Source organism: Pholcus phalangioides, unplaced genomic scaffold (genome assembly GCF_987345545.1).
Source record: "Pholcus phalangioides strain wild (caught in Gottingen) unplaced genomic scaffold, Ppha-v1.0 ptg000042l_1, whole genome shotgun sequence".
Lineage (NCBI taxonomy): Eukaryota > Metazoa > Arthropoda > Arachnida > Araneae > Pholcidae > Pholcus > Pholcus phalangioides.
In genome coordinates this window covers 1,939,119-1,956,284 of record NW_028301628.1, presented here as the reverse complement: position 1 = coordinate 1,956,284, position 17,166 = coordinate 1,939,119, and the positions used below count along the sequence as shown (strand labels likewise).

Here is a 17,166-nt window from a genome sequence, read left to right as displayed (position 1 = left end):
CGTATCGCTACATCGACATGATCGAAGACCTCGTGTGGAGTTACAATCACAGGTATCACAGGTCTATAAAAATGAGGCCCGTGGACGTGAACCCCGGAAACGAGCCGGAGGTGTGGAACAATCTCTATGGGGATACACCCAAGAAACAAGATTGCAAGTTTAAAGTGGGTGATCACGTGCGCATCACAAGATCAAAACACACCTTCGAGAGGGGGTACGATTCTAATTTCACCGAAGAGATATTCGTGGTGACCGAGTGCGTGAAAAGGGAAATTCCCGTTTACAAGCTCGAGGACCTGATGGGGGAAGAAATCAAGGGCACATTCTACGCTGAAGAGATGGTAGGTGTAAAGATGGGAGAAAAATTTCCGATTGAAAAAGTTTTAAAGAAGAGGAGAAGAAAAGGAATTATTCAATACCTCGTGAAATTTCGGGGGTATCCGAAAAAATTCAACGCGTGGGTGGTCCTATAAAAACCCGGAAACAGTGCGCGCATCTGTCATTTCAGAGATGGCTTCTTTCTATCTCACTCTACCCAGCGATGCTTCCAGAGACTTTTTTCCCGACAACACGCTCTCGAGTTTCGTGGTTAAACTTCCAAACACCCTGGAATTCGAATCCGAGATGGAAGTCGCACTGTCGGAGATAATTTATCCCCATTCATTCCACAACATCACTCAAGAGACAAACACTTTCGAATTCGATGTCGGAAACAAGATAATGAAGACCGGTCGCATAGCCCCGGGTTTCTACGAGACGACCCCCGAACTGATCAAAGCCATATCCACTCAAAATTTTCAAGACAAGATTGGTGTGACGTACAATAAAATCACGAAAAAAGTTAAGGTGAACCTCAAGAAAGACACCAAGCTCAGTCTCAGACACGGTATAGCCGAAAACCTGGGTTTCGAACCCGGCCTGATAGAGGGTCCGACCATAGTCGAGGGTCCTTTCACAGCCGATCCTAAATTAGACTTTCATCTCTTGTACGTGTACTGCAACCTGGTCGAACCTCAGGTCGTGGGTAACACCTACGCCCCGCTACTGAGAATCGTGAAAACTAGCGGTCAGGACGGGGATATCGTCAGCGTGTCTTTCGAACGCGCCCATTACGTGCCGCTGGCCAGAAAGAGTTTCGACATCGTTCACATGTATTTAAGGACGCACATGGGCAAGTTTTTCACATTTCAACGTGGAAAGGTGATAGTGAAACTACACTTTAGACTGCGACATGCATTATAAACCGTACCGGAGCTGTGCACACAGCATCAACGATTATTATCTCGCTCAGGCTGGAAACGGACTCGGATATTATCAGGGTAGCGCCCTGCAGAGGGGGTATGGTCTCGGATCTATATTCAGCTCTCTCTTCAGATCGGCCGTGCCCCTGTTGAAACGCGGTGCCAAGGCAGTCGGTTCTCAACTGTTGCGCTCTGGTGTGGATTTCGCCAACGACATAGTTCAAGGAAAAGACGCAAAGATCGCAGCTCGCGATCGTGCCAAGGAAGCCGGAAGGTCCCTCACGGATAAGGGGGCCAATAAAATCAAGTCCATGCTCGGAGGAAAGAATAAAAGGAAGAGACTCGTCAAGAAAACCGTCAGTAAGAAGAAAGCTAGAAAGCTGTCGACACCCGATATATTCAGCGATGGTTTTTTTAATCCACGAAAATTCTCATGAGTGTTTGAAAAGCGAAGCCGACCTGTTCACGGTGCCGCCCACGGAAACCTCTATAGAATCAGCCGAATGGGTCCAGTACCATCCGATATCTCAAGTGCGCGATTCGGGGGCCCCCATCGAATTTCACGTGGCCGGAAGTGCGGAAGAATACGTAGACCTTTCCGCCACTCAGCTGTATGTCAGAGTAAAGGTGACAAAACCAGAAACCGCCGAAGCGGTCTCGACGGCGAATAATTTCTTGCATACCCTTTTCTCTCAGATTGACGTCACGTTGAATGGAAGAACGCTCACAAACTCATCACACACTTATCCGTATCGAGCTTACCTGGAAACGCTGCTTAACTACGGATCGGATGCAAAGAAAGGACCCCTGACAGCCGAGGGCTACTACAAGGACACTGCAGGTCACATGTCTGACCTAACCAAGAACGAGGGGGCCAAGAAAAGAGCTAAACTCTTGGAAAACTCTTTCGAAATGATGGGCGTACCTCACGTCGACATATTCTATCAACCGAAGCTGATGCTCTCTCTGGTGGACTTGAAGATGAGACTGGTTCGCTCGAAACCCGAGTTCTTTCTGATCACAGCTGCTGAGGGTTGCGACGTGGTGATCGAGCAAGCGAGTATTTTTATGCGTAAAGTAAGAATGAACCCGGCTGTGGCTGTAGCGCATGCCATGGCGCTCGAGAAAACAACAGCCAAATATTGCATTAACCGCGTGATATGCAAGGTTTATTCGATATCCATGGGGAGTATGAGTTTCGTTCAAGATAGCGTATTTCTCGGGGTCATGCCCAAGAGATTGGTTATGGGCATGGTGGACACGGAAGCATTCAACGGAACGTTCAATTTGAACCCCTTCGACTTCAAGCACAACAACGTCAACTTTGTCTGTGTTTCTATCGATGGAAGACCAGTACCCCATACACCACTTCAACCCGACTTTAGGAACAAGCACGTCATCAGAGCCTACAACACGCTCTTCGTAGGCACCGGTAGACCCGGTGAAGATAAGGGATGCGACGTGAGCAGAGTAGAATACGAAACCGGCGGTTACTGCCTCTTCGCCTTCAACCTGATACCCGACATGAGCGACTGCGGACACGTGCACCTACAAAAGCAGGGCAATCTGCGAGTGGAACTCAAGTTCTCCTCAGCCTTGATCAAGACCGTGTCGGTTATCATATTCGCCGAATTCGAATCGCTGGTGGAAATAACAAAGTCCAGAAGCGTCTTGTGTGACTTTGCGGGATGAACACTAAACAGATAGAGCGAGCCCTCTCGACACACCCCCACACTCGAAAGGCTTTCCTAGGTGTTTTTGCGAGCGATAACTTACCCGAAAACGTGATCAAGTATCCCGCTGCACTGGTTGTGAATACAGACAGAGAGAACGAACCCGGAACGCATTGGTTGGCTATTTACATCGAAAACGAAGCGAGAGCTGATTTCTTTGACTCTTACGGGAACCCACCCACTTACTTCAAGAAGGGGGACATAAACAGATTTCTACGCCGCTACTCACGCGTCGACTACAATGACGTCATGCTGCAATCAGATAAGACAACCGTGTGCGGACACTACGTGATTTTTTTTATCTATTCTCGATGTATCGGCGAAAGTATGAATAACATTGTATCGCGTTTTAATATGCAAAACGATATGCGCGTTGCAAGCTTTGTAAAGAAAAATTTTTCTGTTAAATAAAAGAGAAAAAAAATTCATTCATTTGTCATTTACTATGGAACCTTTCAAGCTGACACATCCGAGCACCGTGCTCATTGCCGGACCCACCGGTTCGGGAAAAACATATTTTCTCAGAGAACTATTAAAACACAGAAACGAAATGTTTCGAGAGCCTCGTCCGAAACGAGTTATATGGTTTTACGGCGAATATCAGACTTTGTTCGAAGACATGGAGGACCACGTGGAATTTCGAGAGGGAAGCAATTTCGAAAGCGTGGAAGAAGACAGCTTGGTGATTTTAGATGACCTCATGAACGAGCTATCGGGCGAGAAAAAATTAGCAAACCTTTTCACAAAGTACAGTCACCACAGAAAATTGACCGTGATTTTCATAGTGCAGAACGTGTTTCACCAGGGGCGGGAAATGAGAAACGTTTCTCTGAACGCGCAATATATGTTTCTATTCAAAAATAGAAGAGATGTCAGTCAGGTGACCCACCTGGGACGTCAGCTGTTTCCCAATAAAATCAAATTTTTCAACGAGGTGTTCGAGGATAGCACGAAAAAACCGTATTCGTATTTAATGGTTGATTTACGACCCGAGACGGAGGAGGAAATGCGCCTGCGCACTAACGTGTTACCGGGGCAGACGCAATATATCTATAAACCCAGGAAATGAAACTTTCCATTTTCGAACATGACGGCTGTGATAGAGGTCGAGGGTTTCCAGCTGTCGGATAGAACATTCATAATCAAGGAGTTGGCATGGTGTTTCATGCATTCGAGAGAAAATTTTCACTATGTATATAAACCGCCCAAAAAGTTTTCGGAATTATCTCCTAGAGATAGACACCAGTGCCTCTACGTCACCAACAACATACACGAAATATCGTGGTCGGCTGGTGATGTACCTTTTGAAATGCTGGAGCGGCATTTGCAGCGATTATCAAAAGTCGTATTGTATACTAAGGGCCACGACAAGTGTCGGATGCTACTGCAGCAGTACGGGTTAAAAGTTTATAATCTAGATGCGATTCTCTGCCCCAACATTGTGGACTTGCCAGAAGTGAGCGCGAACTGTTTTCTCCACGAAAACATGATAAAGCACTGCGCGCTGAAGAAGGCTATAGCATATAGCACATGGTTGGAATAAAAACATCGTTATTTTAAAGTATGGCATTGGAGAAGCAACAAGTACTCCGTCTACTCTCTGCCTGTCCGAGGAATAAACGCAAAGACTTGTTGAAGAAATTACCGAAATCGGCGTTAAAGACGGTCTGCGAGTGCTCGCTCAATATTTTGAAGGGTGTCATTCCGTTATCCCCGAAACAGAAAAATAAACTGAAAAGACATAAAAATACACTTCGCAAACTTGCCTGCAAAAAGACGCCGCTGTACGAGAAAAAGCGCGTGCTCATTCAGAAAGGAGGTTTCTTGTTCCAGTTAATCCCTGCCGCTATACAAACCCTCGCAACTTTGTTCATGAAATAATGGAATACGCTCGAAAATACGCTTTGATCCCAGAAAATTTGTTATCGCGTCACGTCACCACAAAAGAGCAGCTTTCTGAGTTGGACAACGAGATGTTGAAAATACTTCGAAGCAAGGAGCCCGAAGCTATAAAAATTAAACTCTATCAGAATCTGCTGAACAAGAGAATCAACGTAGCCGAGAATAATCCACCGGCAATTCAAGAAGAGAAGAAAGTTGACGAATCACCGATAGCTCTGATTTCTGTCCCGAAATCGCAAAGGGGACACTCGGAAAAAATTATCACACATATAAATAAGCATCCGAACATATTAAAGATTAATTCTAACGGCTCGATCGTTTATAAGAGCAGGCTCGTCAAAGGAAGCGACATTCGTGAGTTGATATCAAGTGTGCTCGGTCGGAGAAAATCACCCGTGGTGGGTCAAGAGATTTTCCTGAAAGCGCTAGAAGAAACCGGAGCTCCGAGAGATTATATAAAAAATCCATTCTTGAAACATAATTGGTTAGAGCTTTGAAAAATGGCTACAGAAGAAAACAAGGCTGATGTTCCGTCATTCGATCTACCTAGCTGCTGGTCCTTGGAGAGCCAAGTGATAAGACACAAGAGAATTTATACGATAATCATACTCCTGCTGTTTGTATTATTCACATCAATTGCTACGTTCACATATAAAACCCAAATGAACTATGAAAGATGTAATTCCTCTCTTCCGCTGGGAGGAAATATTTTTCTCACGTATTGTAATAAAACATATGATATACGTTATTTCAACGGAAATGCGCCTACTACGAAAGCTGTTAATCTAACTAATGCGCAAATGTATAAATTGATTCACGAGTCTGCTGATGTACAATTGAATAAAAAAATTTCTATTTGAATTCTTGTGTCGTTTTGAAATTGTTTCGCGACATGAAATTCCCAGATGTTTCGCAGCTCTACCATTAAATAAAGTTTAAATACCTTACATGAAATAAATTTAACTTGAAATAAATTTACGCCTGAGAAATTGTTTCGCGACATGAAATACAACTGAATAATTTTTTTTTTCGATGAATGAAAATTTAACTCGCGACATAAATAAATTTGATTTGAAATTAAATTTAACTCGAAATAAAATTTAACTTGTAATGAAATTCCCAGATGTTTCGCAGCTCTACCATTAAATAAATGAGTTTAAATACCTTACATGAAATAAATTCAACTCGAAATAAAATTTACTCCTGAAAATTAATTTGGAATAAAATTTAACGCGCGATAATTTAAAAAAACAACTAACCTCTTTCTTCTTCTTCTCTGACGGAGCATATCCACTTGGTCCAGCTTCTACTGGCGCAGGACGCTTCAGGCATTGCTGGATGAAATTCTCCTCATCCTCAATCATTAATTTTATATCGCGATCACTAACTAAATCCTCGTTGAGACATTCATTGACGAAATTATCGTCATTTTCCAACAATCTAACTAATTCTTCTTTACTTATACCGAAATCGATAAAACTAGCCATTGCGCGAACGTACGAAGCGAAAGCTAAAAAACTTGATGCTGTCTGGACAAAACTCAAAAACGAAGTGAGAGGATCTGCAAAGAAGATGATACTTTTAATGAGATAAAGGGTTAGGAAGCGATAACGAGTCTCGTGTGCTATGCGTCATTACTCGGGCAGACAGTACTCATATAGTTATCAGTGTCGCGTGCAGAATAATCGAAGCAACGCGAGTGATGCATACTCACGTCAATATCATTATCAGTGATTTATGTAACATTGGATAGTGTATCGTTAGATATTGGTACTGTATCAGTGATGCATGCTCACATGAATATATTGTATCAGTGATTCACGTGAATGAGATAGTGATGCTACTCACATCATTATCAGTGATTCATGTAACATTGGATAGTGTATCATTAGATATTGGTACTGTATCAGTGATGCATGCTCACATGAATATATTGTATTAGTGATTCACGTGAATGAGATAGTGATGCTACTGGGTGCACTTTGAGATTCACAGTATATTCCTATACTTATGCTTATCAACTGCAACTGCAGTATATAAACTGCGGGACAGACACAATTCCTTAACTTAGTTCTCTCGCTCGCTTGGATACACTTCTCTCTCCGCAACTTGGTAAGATTTTTTTTTTCTATGGCTTCTTGCGTGTTAGATTTTGAGGGATTCTTGCTTAAAAGTGGGATATATGTTGTTAAGGAAATGGCTTGCTTTGATTTAAGCACAGGGAGAGTATATCACTCTCTCTACAAGCCGCCATTCTCTAGCAAGGAGCTATCCGAAGAAGATTTCCCACAAATGCTCTGGGTTAGCAGAAATCTTCTTAATATTAGATGGGGGGAAGGGCTTTTCGATTATAATTTAATGAAAATTCATCTCACCACTGTTAATAACAGATATAGTTGCATTTATGTGAACTGCAGGCAAAAAAAAAAATTTCTAGAGCAACGATTCAACCTGGAGACAGTGAAAGTCTTAAACTTCCCAAAATCCTTGACTTCTTGCGGGTTTCACCCTCTGCAAAAAGGGCATTGCGCAAGAAGCAAGGTCGTAGCATGCGCTGAATGGTTAGATGCATAAAAATTTAATTTTGTAAAATAATAATAATAATAAAAATTTAAAAAACTTAAAAAAAAAAAAAACTTCTGTTAAAATATATATTTCGCAATTTTTTTTTTTTTTCATCTTGAGAGTTGCGGAGAGAGACTGTATGCGTTGTTTTCATTTAGACAGATGGAAAGCCTCCGCTATGAATACGCTCGGAACGTACTGGATACTTCCGTTGCGATACTACACCAGCTCGAATCTGAAATCGTGTACCGTCCAGCAGAGGAATGCGTCTTCAAGTTTGGCGACAAGACTTATCCGATGCCCAGACAGCATGCTGGGTATGGTGACGCTGGCCTACACTACACCTTTTCCGGAATGACCCTCCAGGCCCAACCGTGGACACCTCTCCTCTTGGATTTGAAAGCCGTGGTCGAGAGCATCTCAGGCCATGACTACAACTTTGTTGTCGTCAACCGATACTCTGATGGAACCAAGAGCATCTCCCCGCATTCCGATGACGAATCACAGCTCGTCAAAGATTACCCCATCGCTTGCCTCTCCCTGGGCGCTGAAAGAAAGCTCGTGTTCTCTCGACGGGGGCACCAATCCGTGGACCGAATCCTGGAACACAACAGCCTGCTGACGATGCTACCTCCAACCAACCAGCTGTGGCGTCACGCGATACCTAAAGACCCAAAAGTAAAAGACGTCCGACTCAGCCTGACGTTCCGGAAAATGGTTTCGAGTAACAAGCGCCCATCACCGAACACTCAACCACCATCGGCTAAGAGATCTCGCAGCAGTGGATTCAATAAGGAAGCGCCGCCTCCCAACATCTTTCACGTGAAGGAGAACTTTTTCGTCAGCGTCGTGATCTTCAGTGGTGAAGTGCGCGTACATATTCGAGAATTTTTCGAACGCGATGGACTCATGCACCCAGCTAAAAATGGAGTGACTCTTTCGCCGTACGTGTGGGAATGTTTGAGAACCGAATTCTCTCGTCGTACTATGCTGCAACGCGTTGATAGAACTTTCCTAGTGTCGGAGAACCTGATCGTGGACTACAGCGGTGATGATGTGCTAATTCAAACTCTACATCGCGGGGACAACAAAATTTTCAAGTGCTCCGAAAACCCCCTCAAAATGACTTTCCAGGCAATCGAGGCACTCTTCTGGAGCGAGGATGATAAACCACTTCATACCGTGATCAGTGAGCTCGTGCAGAAAACGCTCTGCTTGGACTATCTGAAAGTGTGTGTGCGCGAAAACCAAACTAAAGGAACGAGTTCTATGGATATCACCGACATTTTGGCTAAATTGGTGAGTGAAAAACTTTTTGCTAGCATCGAAAAAATTGTTGACTGCCATGGGTGTTCCATGGGATATGCTAATCAGTTGGGTCATGAATGTCTGCAGTTGAATGATAATTTAATGTTTTATAAATATTTTGATCATGCTTTAACCCTGATTGACTTTCGCGAAGTCGCTAAAACTCTGGCGGAAAATTACGATGTAGCGGAAAAATGTTTTAATGCGATTGATTTTGATGTTTTGAAATCTAAGATAGAAGAAATTTATTTGAAATAAATGAAAATCATATAAAATGACTTTGTATTTTATTGCTCCTTTGGTTTATTTTTACTTTTCAGCTTGGACATACAAAAGTTTATTTGTGACTTGAAAAAAATTTTATTTTAAAATTAATGAAACGATTCATCTTTGTTTAGTTTAGAAAATAAAGTTTAATTTAGGAATGAAAAAATCATCAGAAAATAAAGTTTAATGTAGGAAAGATCCCCAAGTTAGAAAAAAAAAAAAAGTCTGAAATTAAACGATAATTTGGGAAAGATCCTTCTCTTTGGTGATATCTTCGAAGTGACGTTATGGGAAAATCTTGGGATAGAAAAAAATTAAGTTAGAAAATGCATCCCTCCAAAAAATAACAAAGTCAGAAAATAAAGTTTAATTTAGGAATGACCCCTCTTTGAAATAATCTCATCACTTGGGAAGTCAGAAAATAAACGATAATTTGGGAAAGAGTTGAAAGAACGGTAATGAACTTTAAATTTCCCAGGGTGTTGAGAAAAAAAAAAAAACCAAGTCAGAAAATAAAGTTTAATTTAGGAGCAAATTTTTTCTAAGTCAGAAAATGAATTCAAAAGTTTAATTTAGGAATGAAAAAAAAAAATCATTAGAAAAATAACTAAGTCAGTAAAAAAACAATAATTTGTGGAAGAAAAGATTAATTTAGGAATGACCCCTCTTTGAAATAATCTCATCACTTGGGATGGAAAAAAAAAATTTAGGAGCATCCCTCCAAAAAAAAAAAAACAAGTCAGGAAATAAAGTTTAATTTAGGAGCAAATTTTTTCTAAGTCAGAAAATGAATTCAAAAGTTTAATTTAGGAATGTTCCCTGAAAAAAATCATCACTTGGGAAATAAAGTTTAATTTAGGAATGACCCCCCTGAAAAACGATAATTTGGGAATGACGTCATAGGCAAGAACGATAATTTAGGAATGACGTCATAGGAAGCGCCATCTAGCGAGCCTCAACAAGTGCGAAGCACCCATTTGTTTGATGCGCAGCAAGTGGGGAGCCCTATTGTTTGATGCGCAGCAAGTGGGGAGCCCTATTGTTTGATGCGCAGCAAATGCGCAGTCCTATTGTGCACCAAAACCGCTAAAATCACCCTACTGAGGCATTTTTTAGAATCTCACTTTTTATTTTAAATTTGTTGAATTTTATTATGGTAAGTCTGGATCCGTGGGTCTTTTTGGAACCTAATCTGTGACAGCGGTCTATCTCACTAGGTGTAATATTTACGTCAAGGTGATCAGAACAGCATTGGATGATTTTGGATTCGAGGGTGGAGGAGGACTCGAAGTCAGATTCTTCAGGAATGTTTCGGAAAATCAAGTTATCCCGTCGAGAACGATCCTCAAGATCGATGACTTTATTGGTAAGGGAGGATTGGAGTTCAGAGAGATTAGAGGAGAGGTCGTAGACTTGGCTTTGGAGTTCCTCTACTGGGGAAAGTTTTTCCTCAACTGCACTAAGACGGTGGGATAGATCACTTAGCTGATGACTGAATGAGTCCTGTTTTTGGGTGAGGAGGGTAAGTTTGTCAAGAATGGCTACTTGGGTGTCTTGAATATTACGGAGAATGGATGAGTTATCCGAAAGAGTCGAAGATTCAGATGAAGGATTTGATCTATTTTGAGAGCGTGTTGGGGAGTGGCTGACCCTAGGCCCAGGGTTGGATTCGATATCTCCCGCCAGTAGAAGCAAGCTAGCCAAGTGGGTAAAAAGGACAAGAGGGAAAAAGGGAAGAGGTTTTGAATGGAGCAATTTTGAATGGTGGTAACAAGGACCGGAGCGAAAAGGGTTTTTCTTTAAAGCACACATATATTTTAAGTAAAAAATTGATGGTTGAGCAAAAAATAGAAACACACAGTACATAATAATTTTAAACGTCGGATGCAGGATCGACACAAAGAATATTAAATTTATAAAGATTAAATAAGTTGGTATGAAAATGTGAAGCGAACTAACCTGTAAAAATAGACTTGAATATAACATTTTTTTTGACGAAATGTCGATCCTGCATCGTGAAAGTCCATGGGTAGCGACACTTAAATACAAGCGGTGAAACGCCCACTTCGACAGCGAAATCCAGGTGGCAGCAGTAGTTGCGAGACGAGACCACTCTCGGGGAGGGGTGGTTTGGCGGCTACGTTCCGAATCGAATGGTGACGTCATACGGCTCTTGTATCGGGAGGAGATGGCGGAGAAAAACCCAGAGACGGCTGCGAGACGAGACCATTCTTGGGGAGGGGTGGTTTGGCGGCTACGTTCCGAATCGAATGGTGACGTCATACGGCTCTTGTATCGGGAGGAGATGGCGGAGAAAAACCCAGAGACGGCATGACGAGTATTTTTTCCTCCCAGAAGTGTACAGTAGAGTAGAGTCGATGGTTCCCGCAGGTTTATCACCAAGAAAATCTGTAAAAATAGACTTGAATATAACATTTTTTTTGACGAAATGTCGATCCTGCATCGTGAAAGTCCATGGGTAGCGACACTTAAATACAAGCGGTGAAACGCCCACTTCGACAGCGAAATCCAGGTGGCAGCAGTAGTTGCGAGACGAGACCACTCTCGGGGAGGGGTGGTTTGGCGGCTACGTTCCGAATCGAATGGTGACGTCATACGGCTCTTGTATCGGGAGACATTATACAAACTAACAGTTCTGCACAAAATAAAGTATCATTGATCCAATTTAATATACGGCAACTTTATCTGTATAAAGTTTTAGTATACATCTATAAGAATCCTGATTGGTATCCCAGAGTGAATATACAAAGAACTATGAGATCACAATATTTATATCAAATACCATTACCTAAAAAAACAATTTTCAAAAAATCAATATGTTTTCTTGCTCCAAGAATATGTAGAGAATTTGATGATATTATTAGACAACAGCAATCATTTTATATGTTTAAAAAGACTATAAAGGATCGTATACTGGAAATAGCAGATATGGAGCGGTTCGTTTCGTTCGATAGTTAATGCAATTGCAAATGATATAAGGAATAAAATTTGTTTATATTTTTGTTGTGTAAGAAAATATATCTGTATTTCGACATATCAGACTATAGTTTAACTTTTAAGGTAATATAGTTGGTGTGACTTGAATGCAGCAATTGTAGTAAAATATATCTATGTATGTTGCCAGAAATTCTTTATGTAATGTATCAATACGACCCATGGAAGGTTTCTTATATCCCTTTGGGTCGAAAAGTGTTTGTTTAATTTTTTTTTTTTTTTTTTTGTCTGTTTTGTCAATTGTGCTGTTTGTTCAATAATTACGCTTAAATAATTTGGAAATGTGCCGTTGGCAGCTCAAATGATCTGGAATGGACCACTTTCACGGGCCACGTCAAATGACTCCGGTCCTCGGCGTCATTTATTTTTTTTTGTAAAGAAATAATTCATTTCGTTGAAATTTTTGCAGCCAAGATGATGGGTATATTCATTTCTTCACAGGACCTCTAGTTAATTAAGATGCTTTCTCATAGGCTTCAAATTTTCATCTTGTTTCTGTTTGAAAAATTTTTGTTAAGAAACGTTAGGGGTCATTCAAGTATTACGTCAGCATCGAGGGGGGGGGGGTTTCGGATTTGCTGACTTTTGCTGACAAGGGGGTGGGGGGTGGAGGGGGGGGGTTAGTGTTTTGCTGACTTTTGCTGGCAAGGGGGGGGGGTCAAAAATGGCTAAAAATCTGCTTACGTAATACTTGAATGGCCCCTTATGTGCTTAGAGCTCTGCAACTAAGTGGAGAAGAAATAGAGGAAACTGGTTTTAAAGGATTTGATAAGACACAACAGACATTTTTTTGTGGCAAAGTTCACTCTGATTAGATAATACAGGTATATGAAGCAAACGTATATGACTTGACCCTTTCAGATCCGAGCATTCATTTTTTGAAATTTTCAAAATGTTTTCGAATTTTCGATACTCAAAAAAATGGATTAAAAGCATAAATGTCAGAAAAATTCTTCATTTTTTCAATTTGTTTTTCAAATTTTCACTTATTTATTTATTTTTTGAAGATATAATTCATTTCGTTCAAATTTTTTCAGCCAAGATGATGCAGGGTATATTCTTTTTAACATACAATTTTTCCAGAATTTTATTCTTATATTTTACGTAATAAATCACATTTTTCCCGGAAGCAATCAATCTTAGAAAACCCCTAGAAGTTCAACTTCAAGTGCTGCCCTCTGATGAATGCTTCCAAAGTTCATATTCAACACATACTGCTTTTCTAATTCGAAAATTAAACAATCCTTTAAGTCGGGGTTTAAGTCCCTGAGGTAAAAAAAAAAAAAATCAAAGACCAAGGTGCTGGTTGCAGAATTTTAAAATTCAATTCCCCCCCAGGTATGACTGGAATGATTTTTTATAACAGAATTAGAGATGCAATTGAAGACAATGCATTTTTTTATAATATTTTTGTGTGCTTGTTGGGGCGATGAGGTCATTTTGCTAAAGAAGTCGCAGAGTTGTGAGATCAATGCATTTATACGACGTTTTGACCCGGCCTCTTGAACGTCGTATAAACGAGGTTCCATTGTATAAACAGAAGGGCAAGAACAGTGAGAACGGAACAAGAACATGCCGGTTTTCTTGACTTCCATTATTATCACTTTTTTAAATGATAATTACTGTTATTCTCTCGTGAAAATTTGTTGTTATAGGTGGAGGAGGAAATAGCGTTTGATGTTATATAAGAGAGAAAGGGGGGGGGAAATTACTAGTAAAAGCCCCGATTAACGCCCGAGTTTCCGAGTACATCTTTTTCTATATCATCTATCTTACGTTGGAATTGGGCAGTGTATATGTGTGTTGTGTGTTATAATACGTGGAAGGGAGGTTTGTCTTTTTGTGTGTGTGTGTGTGTGTGTGTGTTTTTAGGCAGGAAGTTGGTCGTCCTGATGGCCGGAATCAGGAAGTATGAGGCCGCCAAAAAGGGTATGAAAAGGAAATGAGAGATGAGTAAGTTGAGAACCAGCCGAGAGAGAGAGAGAATGAGCGTGAGGTTGTTTCAGCGGTTATAAAGGGCGTCAAAACAATGGAATTCTAGAAAATTCTATAATGGTGGCGTCGGTGAACGATGATGCATCCATCCTTCCTGAATTTGGTTTTTTTTTTTTTTTTTTTTTGCTGCAGTGTGACTGTGTTTTAAAAAAATGAGAACTAAGGGATTTCATATAAGAGATACGTAATTAGAATTATAATATGAACATAATGAATTTTTTATGATCAGGGCAGGACTGAGGCAGGTGTGAAAGATGCGGCCGCTAAATTTTAGGGGGAGGGGCCACAAAACGGGATAAAAATACTTTGATTCCTTTTTGACTTCGATGTTTGTAACGTTTGACGTAATGTTTTGACCATGGCCCTCACATCCTGCAACAGGGGGCCCCCTAGGCTGGGATCTATGACGGGCTTCCTTGTCAGATGTTTCACGGGCCCCAATGTAGTGAATTTATAAGCAAATAGCTTAAAATTTTGTCCCAGACATCTCAAATCCAGACATCGAACTCCCTCCGGCTTAGAGCTTTTCCAGAACCCCCGCCCCTTCAAGCCAAAAGAAGGATGTAGGAATCTAGGGCCCCGGATTAGTAGAGGTCGCTGAATTCGTCTTTAAAAATTATTCAAAATTACATGAGGCATAATGTTTGCTCGCTCGGCTGAATGAGTATCTAGTTGCGGCCCTGGGCAGGTAATCGGGATTCTTGCCCCAACAGCCCCCAAGTTTCTAGTGTCTGAGGGTACATTTGCAATTTTTTCGTTGGGCAGCGAACTATCGTCCACACTTATTGCCGAATGTTTTTTTTTTCCATGACCATGAAATTGTGGTTCGATATTCATTCTCGGGTGCCAATGTAAACCTGGCGTACACCGCAAGCATTGGAATGGAATCAGTTCATTCTGTTGCGACTGATGATTTGGTCTTCACATGCACACAGCAGAAACGCTGCCCGTCTTTGACTCCAGTGGAGTAGTTCATTACGAGTCTGCACCACATGGCACAACCATCACCAAGGTGTTTTGCCAAGAGCAGCTGCATCACGATTAATGGATTAGGGTTGTTCAAGCTTTTCCTGCCATTTAGTCAAAAACGAAAATGTTACACACGGTGCTCATTTACACCTCCTCACTTAACGGCGGTCTGCCGGCGACTGGTAGCTTCTGTTTGCAGGAAAAAATTCAAGCATGTGGACTAGGATTGCTTATATACGTTCACAACACCACGCTTTCCTAAGTCAGGGCCGTAACTAGGATTTTTGCCGCCCCATAACTTTAAAATTTGATAATTTTATAACGATGCTCTTTGTTCCCACCTAAAATAGCCACCCCTAGATTTTTCCGCCCGGGGCAGTTGTCTCCACTGCGTCCCCCTCCCCCGGTTACGGCTCTGCCTAAGTTCACTGGTTCACGCACGTCAAATTTTTTGTCGGATACTTTTTCAATAAACCACGTATATGCAGATGTAAAAGCATAGGTGGAGATAGACACGAAGTGCTAGGGGGGGGGGCAGGATGATGATGTTGATGCGAATTCATGTATATATATATATATGTATGCATGTCATTAGAATAGTTGGCTCCATCATTGACGCCGGGGTGGGAGTGCCATGCACTGGAAATATCCATGTCTATGCTCTCCCCGCCCCCACTTCTTCAAATGCATTTCCAGTTAGTTCGGTTCTGTTAATCATTTTACATGAAATAATTCAAAAGCGTTCCGGAAGAGAAGTGAGAATACACCTGGAAATAAATCCCGAAGAGGACAGACACATAAATTATTGGAGCTGAAAAGAAATGAGAGAGCATCAGAGAGAAATCGAATGATGACTGACGCGAGAATTCAGCTGATAAGGCTGCTGTTATGTGAGAGCGCGTGCATCCATGTCAATTAAAATGCTCGTTATCTAACATAGAAATATCGCGAAAAATTCATTAGCCGAGGTATCACTATATTTTAAAAATTATTATTAGAATTTATTAAATCTTTGACAACGCAACGAAAAAAAAAAAAAAGGGATAGGAATGCATTCAACTAGCCGAAAACCGGGACGTCTGGCCACACTAATTATGTGTGACGAACATTTGAGAGCACGATTCCGTTCGGAGATAGTCATGGTTACTATCAGAATTTGGAATTTTCGCTTTTTTTTTTTTTTGTGTATGCACGTGGCAGTTGATGTCGGGACTCGAAATATCTCATCTTATGGTTTGACAGGAAGTGCCATTTCGAGAAAGGAAGTGGTGACCTAACACACAACCGCCTCCTCTTCTCTGGCTCTGCACCTACATCTATCTATACATCCGTTTCCTTTAGCGAATATTCCAGAGAGAGAACTGTCACATTTATGTACCTTCAGTAACGGCGAATAACAATTCCAAATTTCCAACCAGTTAATCTCAGGAACAAAACGATTAATCTCTTCGTAACAAGTATATAACCATCCTCTCTCAAAAGCGAAAACAAGAACATAAGTTTCGAAACCTTAGATAATTTATTGTGTTTAACGATTACCATGCAACCAGAAACAAAAAAACCCCTTCAGGACAGATGATGAAACTATACAAACTGACCAACATTCAACTTCATTTTTCATAGCCGTATTATAGCCTAGCTTACGGCGAAATGAATCGAAATTTGCATTCAAGAAGGGGGGGTGGACGATATTTATTGAATAAACTGATCCATAGATCTCTCTGGTGGAGATCGATTATAATTACGTAATAAATTCTATGTGAAAATCGCCGTGCCTCATTCCTAGATAAAGAACATCATCATCGGAATGGTTGGCCATTTTAATTCATGAAAGCTGTTTCAAATTGTTCGCACAGAAGATATCTCTTAGAATATATATATATCAAGATATCTCTTGAATTTAGAAACACATAACTTCAATTACAAAAAAGAATTCAATTCAATTTCAATTACAAAAAAGAATTCAATTCAATTTCAATTACAAAAAAGAATTCAATTCAATTTCAATTACAAAAAAGAATTCAATTCAATTTCAATTACAAAAAAGAATTCAATTCAATTTCAATTACAAAAAATTTCAAATGGCATACAGACATTTAAGATATCAAAATTTGTTTGAAACAGAGCCGTTCTTGGGGAGGAAAGGACCCCGCGTTTTGTGTGGACGCCCC

The 17,166-nt window shown here is 40.8% G+C and overlaps 2 protein-coding genes across 4 annotated transcripts in view; one reads left to right on the top strand and one right to left on the bottom strand.

Annotated features, from left to right (window-relative positions):
- aop (ETS variant transcription factor anterior open) overlaps positions 1-17,166 on the bottom strand; it is a 79,321-nt gene that overhangs the window by 35,236 nt on the left and 26,919 nt on the right. The gene's annotated exons all lie outside the window — the stretch shown is intronic.
- LOC149063865 (uncharacterized) lies at positions 6,896-9,082 on the top strand. Its single transcript, XM_089255427.1, has 2 exons — positions 6,896-6,988; positions 7,600-9,082. Exon 2 carries the CDS (start codon positions 7,604-7,606, stop codon positions 9,005-9,007), a length of 1,404 nt encoding a protein of 467 aa, XP_089111553.1. The 5' UTR covers positions 6,896-6,988; positions 7,600-7,603; the 3' UTR covers positions 9,008-9,082.